General features: G+C 41.8%; 1 protein-coding gene across 1 annotated transcript in view; it reads right to left on the bottom strand.

Moving 5' to 3' along the window:
- The window catches only part of SEMA3A (semaphorin 3A), a gene marked incomplete at both ends in the record, with an annotated part of 85,890 nt that overhangs the window by 72,033 nt on the left and 5,980 nt on the right, over positions 1 to 7,877 (bottom strand). Inside the window, one exon of the mRNA XM_015826756.1 lies at positions 975 to 1,094. Within this exon, the coding sequence (XP_015682242.1) occupies positions 975 to 1,094 (120 nt within the window). The remainder of the gene's footprint in view (positions 1 to 974; positions 1,095 to 7,877) is intronic.

Below are 7,877 nucleotides of genomic sequence, written 5' to 3'. Positions count from 1 at the left end.
AGCCCCTGAGATAATGGAATACTGCTATCATGTCCCCCCTCATCCTTCTCTTTGTTAAACTACATACCCAATTCCAGCAACTGTTCCTTATATGTTTTAGCCTCCTATATTCTTGACTTTAGCCTCCTATATTCTTGACTTTAGTCTCCTATATTCTTGACTTAGCTCAACAAAACAAACAAACAACCAACCAAACCCTAAGTAGGATCAAACCAGGTTAGTCCTTCAGAAGAGGGAAAGTACCAATGACTAACAGGGCTCTAAATTAGACTGGGAAGTTCAGAACAGAAGAAGGCAAAAGCTCAGGAGAAGAACAGGGGCTACCAAGCTTAGGTTCTCCTGCAGAAAATCCCCTGAAACCCAAGGGTGGTGGTAGAACATCCCTTCCACGTGTCTATGTTGAGATAAACAGGCAAACCCAAGGCAGACAGAAAGGGGCTTCCTGGCAGAGTGCTGCCTCCATGCTCCTAACGGGACAAAGCAGGAGAGCAACAAGCACAAAAGGCCAAAGATACTTGATCACACAGCACGCTCGAAAAGCTACGCGTGAATCGGAAATGGGAAAATGGATAGACAGTTTGATAAACCAGTTGGGAGTGAAACATTTTAATGAGTTCTACATACAGACATTAAACTTGATATACGAGAGTTGTCTCATGGGTGTAGTTCAACCATGGACAAACATGCATTGCCAAGGTTATAAATGTGCTTAAATTGCTCGCATGGGGCTTAAAAGCCTTGAACTTTGGTTAAACCACAAATTATATTGGTGAGATAGGTGTTATGAGCTTGCTCCATGCTTGAAGATTCAACCTGAATTTCTCCATTCCTGGTTCATCATTTCCACCAAGATTGCATTCTGGTTGAATCAGTAACAAGGAACTAGATTGTACCTTTGACGGTCATTAATCAAAATCATAGCTAAAACAACTGACTTGAAAAAAACAAGGGCTGAATTTAGGGGTCCTCCTTACCTCAGGATGTCCTCCAACTTCAATGTATGTGCACATAGGATGAAAAGCCCCAGTTCCGCAGACGTACAAATGGGTCTGGTTATAAGCTTTCAGCACCTTGATGAAGTTAGCACATTCTTTCTGCAGAGGAAAAACAACAAGGCAACACAAAATTTGGATTGCTTTCTCTTCTCTTTTAGTTACGTAAGTCACCCCGAGTAATTTCGAAATTACTTCTACATCAAAAATATGGTTAATATTAATGTATAATATTGTAATTTAATTTAATAATATTACACCTTTACCACTTAATATCATTTGAGGACGCTGTTATATCCCCTTTCCACAAAACTCAAGTTGAATTAAACAAACAAACAAACACCATCAACTCAAATAAAACAATATCATAAGGAACATTTACAACTATGGAAACACAAGATATTTTGAGAGGGAATTTCCTATTGACCAGTTCGTAGGTCTCGCATTTTCTTAGAAAAGTCCCACAAGAACTGGTGGATTTTTAGACTTCATCAAGTCCTTGGCACTTTTAGATTCTTGAATTAAGAAAAAATGTCAGCCCAACACTCAGCATAAAGTTGCTCAGCCACACAAACATGGAAGACTTGAAGGCTGATAGAAGACACGAAGTCTAAGCTGACTCTTGTTTGATAAAGCTGGTAATTAAGTCATGGATTCCTGTTTCTTACTGGACAAATGTCCGGTCAAGGGGGATTTCCATATGAGAATGAGAGCTCATAGAACAAGCATTTTATACAGTGCTCTCTATATCCTTTGACATGTAAGGTAAGTTGAGATTTTGGATACATTCCTATATTCAGCTGTGAGTCCCAAAGAAAGTAAAATGAAATCTGCAAGCCAGGTTGCAGAGCTTTCGTCTTCCAAACCCCAAACTATATAAAGGCAGAAATACATTATTCCCAAGGAAACTAATTGTGGTTCAAAAACTGCCTTCTTTAGATAGTGTATCTTTGTGGGCTTTCTCTGCCAAATGAAGTGGCACAGATGGCAATCAGAAAAAGGGGGTTCAATTTATGGAATGAGCTCCTCACAAAGACATTGTTTTTGCTGCTTCCTCCAGATATTTGAATCACTTTCATAGCTCTGTATTCACTCTGATTTTACATGGCCCCTTCTTGATGCAAGAATAATAGATTTTGTGTTCCCTGTATGATATCCTGGTTGCATGTCATTGATTTATTATTTTTCATCTCATTCTGAAGGTCTTTAGAAAAAAATTAGTTAACAGCACTGCGATCTGCATAGGGGAGCAGATTATTGGATAGATTAAAGAGATAATTAAGAACAGTAACCAAAGATGTGGCTTTCTTTTAAAAACAAGCCATAACCAAAGTCCTATCTGACTTTAGCTGATCTTGTGAAACCAGGTTTTGGAAGTCAGGAACAACACATATCCCAGAATAAGGCCCTGGCAAAACACCTTCCTATCAGTGCATTGCCAGGATCTGCCTTCAAGACACTGGGAGTCCAGCTCAACTCAAAACAGACAACACAAATATTTTACAGCGTTTGCTTTTCAAAAGGTCATGAGTGCTGTTTGGTTTGTGATCTGCATTTTGCCCTCATTCCTTAAGACAAAATCCACAGTAATTCCACCTGTTGGTGAGAAGCTAATTTGTTGGTTGCTTGTCTGCCTTTCCAATTCTTAGGTGGTGATTCACAGACTCCTTACATTTCCATAGCTACGATGAGATCAAACAGACCACAAACAGCATTAGACAGTACACCCTCCCCCTGGCTAGATACTTCCATCAATGCTCTTCTGTTCCTGTCAACAGTTTGGACTTGGTTAATGCCAACACAACTGCATTTGACAGCAAAGTATGCATCCCCACCCAAAATACATCCCCCCTTGGCAATGCACCCTATTTCAGCTATGGATTGTAGGAATAAAAGAGCCAATAGAGTCCTGATTGGGGCTGGTAAGAGGATCAAACTTTCAGCTATTAAATGCATTTATTTACTATTGAAAGTTTCCATTCAATCTCTCATGAATGAAATAGCTTTCCTGTGATTCCCAACTGCTTCCCCTCCCTTAAATTTTCAGCTCTACTGGAGCCCAATAACAACCAAAGCGGCAGACAATAGATGTGGTTCCTTTAGACATGCTTTTATCGAATTGAAAGATTCAGAGATTAACTGATGAAAAAAAAGTTATGGCAACTGTTTCCCCTCCACCATGGTAATCTATTCAAAGGGGCATTTTCTCCCCTTCCTAGCCAAATCAATACCATACAATGCAGTTCTATAAAAGTTAATTCATTCCAATGGCCCAATACAATTAGTCAGTGCTGATTCGTGTGGCAATCAGGGGATCCTTTGCATGAACTGTGGACACTGAACTAAATGTGCGCAGGAGTTCAGTTTTGGTCAAGGCAGACCTTTGCGGAGCCCATACATTGTCGCTTATGAGCATCTCCAATATTACCTGAGTAAAACATTCTTATAAATGACAATGCACAAACATCTCGCCGACATGATTAACTACTTCACTTTCGACCAACCATGTGATTTAGAGTTTTACAGTTATTAAGGATTTTTTAAAAAAAATTATTTATAAGGATGTAAATGGCTTCAACTGATTTGAGGTATAAGAACAGTACCAGCCTTTTAAAATGTGGTTGTCTTCTAGTTGGGTATACCAGCTCCCAGAATTCCCTTGCTAGCATGGCCTGTGCTGAGAATTCTGGGATTTTAGATGTGAAATCTGGTAAAAGTAGGGCATTCTGGTTGGAAAATGCAAATTTGCATTGCAAGTATCCATCTTCTGCATACTGTATATCAGGAGTCCCCAACCCCTGATCTGTGGACCAGTACCGGGCTATGGCATACCAGCAACCGGTCTGAACAAACATGCAAAGCCTGGTCCTCGGTGCCCAAAAGGTTGGGGACCTCTGATCTAAAGAATATTTATAGGGAATCCTGCTTTCCTTAAGGTGAGGAAGGGAGAGACAGAAGTTGCATTATTGTCTTGTCTCCATGTTTGAGGATGATCATGACTGCTGCCCCAGTGGGGCAGAGGAACTATTTTTAGAGAGTGTCTTTCCTGTTATATTGGCCACCAGGATTAGTACATGTCTGCTTTCATTCTTATTAGGAATCATCAGATGTACATAGCCAGATCCTGTTCTGTGGCATTCAAACCTTCCGCCAGGAATTGAATTTGTGAATGATTGCACTGTAGTTATAGAGCATTAGTTTTAAGATTTATCTTAAAAGGGTAAGAGAAGGATTCTAAGTATTGCAATATAAATTGTTGTGGAGTTAATCAATGAAAGATGTCTCTCTATTTCCTGTTCTGTGGAAAGAACAGGATTCACCTACAAAAAATATATATAAAATTACCTAATCAATTGGCAGGTACCCAACTCAGTTTCATTCAATGAAACAAGTTGATTCAGTAATTCAGTTAGAGGATTTGACTTGCAAGGAAGGTTCAGTTAAATCACCTTTAAGCTGAGTTGCCAAATCATATTTTTTTTTACAGCCATACTGTATGTGTCTAGTGATCCAACAGTCATATTCATTGGGAAGCAGAGATCAAAATACACAGATACGATAACCCTATAAATGCAGGTGGGTATTAAACCTAATTACATTTGCATTTGTTACTTGATTGCCAAGTGGCATAAGAAAGCCACCCAGTAGGCAGATATTTCATGAAGATATTGCCAAGACTCAGTGGCTCTGCCAATTTATTAGCATTCTTCCTTTCCCTCCATCAAGCATTGCCATAATGATATTTAGGCATGTCTTAGCTGTGAAATTTGGCATTCAAAATTATTCTCAACGCTTGGGACAAGGTATGTCAGCTTTAGTGCAAAGTATCCGCTCATGTTCTTGGCCGTGAGCCTGGAATGGCTCAGCCTTCTCAAACTGGGTTTTTCCAACTTGGTGACAGCTCCCTGTTGCTGCCTTACCCTCAAGGAAACAGGATATTTGTTCTTAATGGGAAAACTAGTGCCAGCAATACAGAGTGAAATGCTGGCCCAAAGATGTAGACATCAAATGTGCAACATAAAGACAGAATTTTGAAATGCAGGGACACCTGACACAATGCTGGTCTTGAGCCAGGGCACTTCAAACTACCGCCGTCATGGAACTGTGGGATGCTGCAACCAGTCGTAAATTGCATTTTTGGGTTGCCAAACACCCAAAATGCAATTTCATAATTGCATGAGATGTGTGCGGCAACTGTAACTTCAAGGATAAGTTGTACTGTAAGTAGCTTTTTGTGATTTGTAACCTCAAATGATTGTTGAACAATTGGTTATAAAGCAACGACTCAATTCAAGAGCATTGTCATCTTTGAGGATAAGTTAATTTGCCACCAAAATGATGGCTGGCTGGCTGGCTGGATGGATGCATGGCTGGCTGGCTGGATGCATGGATTTGCCTTCTTCCATCTGCAATTAAAAGATGCTCGATGACTGAAATGTCATCATATGATACTAAAATGTCCACAGTGGAACATAATCGATACTCGGCAAGAATTTATTTTAAAAAAGAACACAATTAGATAAGAACACAGCACCTTAAAACTGCCCAAGAACACATCATCTTAAAATCATAGACCAGTGGTGGTGAACCTATGGCACGCATGCTAGAGACGGCACTCGGAGCCCTCTCTGTGGGCACACGCGCCGTCGTCCCAGCGCCGCCTCCCCCCATGGCCCCCTCCTCACCAGCAGCCCCACAGAGGAGAGTCGCCCCCAGGCATGCCCCGCACAGAGCAGTGCAGCCAAGCACATGGAAGCAGGGACAAGACTCCACCCTCGTGCTGTCGCATGCAGATGATGCTGCAGGCGCGGGCGGAAGGTGTGGCTGCCATGGCGCTGCAGGGCCACTGTGGTGGGCCATGAAGGCGGTGGGTGGCCCTGCAAGGTAGGGTGGGTGAGGCCGGGCAGGCCGGGGCCAGAGCAGCGGGGCAGAACGGGGGACGGGGTAGTTTTTGGGCACCCGGTCTCTAAAAGGTTCGCCATCTCTGTCATAGACTGAATCCCAAATAATAGATTCAGTAAATATATGGGCAGCATTCACAGCGTATATTTAGAGCTGACTATATATCAGAGGAAATTTTTCCCAAAGCAGAAAAACAGGAGGGATGCGTTCCCATGCAAGCACAGGGAGAGTCTCCAGAAAGGTGAAAAGTGAGATGGGGAGATTTCTCTTACAGGCCATTCAGGCACTCTGGGGAAGCAAATTGCACCCGGGGCCACTGGAGGCTATAGAAAAGGAAGCAACAGAAATCATAACTTCCTTTTGCCTCAGAGAAGCTTCTGGGGATTTCTGGAGTGAAGCTGATGGTGGTGGTGGGATCTTGAGGAGGTATTTTTGGAGTCTGACACTTCTTATTTTAAGTGGTGCTCTCTCTCTCTCTCTCTCTCTCTCTCTCTCTCTCTCTCTCTCTCTCTCTCTCTCTCTCTCTCTCTCTCTCTCTCTCTCTCTCTCTCTCTCTCTCTTTCTGATTAAGTGTTTCCTGAGCAAAGCGACTCAGGTTTATCTTTCTGATTTCTTGATACAAAAGAGCTTATGGGAAGATATTTCTTCCCAAGTATCGTAGAAGACCCTGTCCGTTTTAAATTCTCTCAGATAAAGGGAGAAAGAGAAGAATATTTACAGAAGACAATTCACAAAGACTAATGTAACAGGCGTAATAATTTGTAACTTTGATGCCCAGCATTTCAACTTATAGCTAAATCAAATGAGCTTAAGTGGACACTGTGGCACAAAGATTTCCACTGAAATCACAGATATCAAACCATAAGGAAGGCATAAAAATGCATTCCCTAAAGCCATAAGAACTGCAATTTTGGCTTATTATATTGTCTGAATCCAGATAAGTGAGGTTCATTTAATAAGCCATGATTGCCCAAATCATAAGTGAATGCAATGAGCAACTTGACCCAAAATTTGGCCCTTGGAAAAGAAACCTGGTGTTGTGTATAAGGGTTGACATGGGGTATTGGAGGAGCTTTTGCTAGGGGAATAGCACCATGCTTTGGGTCAACCTCCACTGGACACTGGTCTCCACTAAGTGACCTAAACCAAAGACTGTGTACACGAGGTCACTGAAGCCACTTCCATTATCACTGGTACTTCTGCCCTCTAATCTCTAAACAGTCATTTGAAGCCCAGCCACAATTATCTCCACTTCCACTAAAAGCCTCTTTAAAAGGGGCCACTGCAGAATAATCTCTCACGCGGAAACAGTGATTAGCAGGGAGGGTGAGGGAAGACCCCCAATCTGTCAAAAAATAACCTGCCTTTAAATTACATCAAAGCAGAAAATAAGAGTTCCCTGTATTCAAACATGCCTGTAGCCGACTCAGAAATAGATCATGTCAATAAATGAACACAACCAGTTTTGTGAGATGGGACAAGACGGGTCCTGATTTCCGGTGAAAAGTTGTCAGGTGGAGGGGCCCTTGGACAAATTTCACCTCCACCCCAAAAATTAAAAAGAAAAGAAAAATCCATATTCCCCCTCTCTTCCACTTCCCCAAAGGCGCACATGTGTTGCAGTTCCTTTTTGTGTAGTCTCATGAAAGCTGATACCATCAAAGCTGACACCAGCCATAGAGCATAGAACGACTCAAAGAAGCAGCACAAGACCAGAAGATGTGGAGAGACCTGGCCCAGAGTATCGACACAATTGAGTGGACATCACCACCACCACCACCACCACCATCATCATCATCATCATCATCTTGATATTACGTATACATAGCATAATTAAGCAAAATTCTGCAGCCTACTCTATAGAACGTGATGGGTTTGCTTTAACTTTATCTTTATCTCATCCCATGTTCTGCTCGGATAATGCCTGATGCTCTGCTAAGTGATTCTCCTGGCAAAATACTTAAGACAATTTTTGCCAGCCTG

This window comes from Protobothrops mucrosquamatus, unplaced genomic scaffold, assembly GCF_001527695.2.
Source record: "Protobothrops mucrosquamatus isolate PMUCROS unplaced genomic scaffold, P.Mucros_1.0 scaffold3280, whole genome shotgun sequence".
NCBI classification, from domain to species: domain Eukaryota; kingdom Metazoa; phylum Chordata; class Lepidosauria; order Squamata; family Viperidae; genus Protobothrops; species Protobothrops mucrosquamatus.
This window is presented reverse-complemented; position numbering and strand designations above follow the sequence as displayed.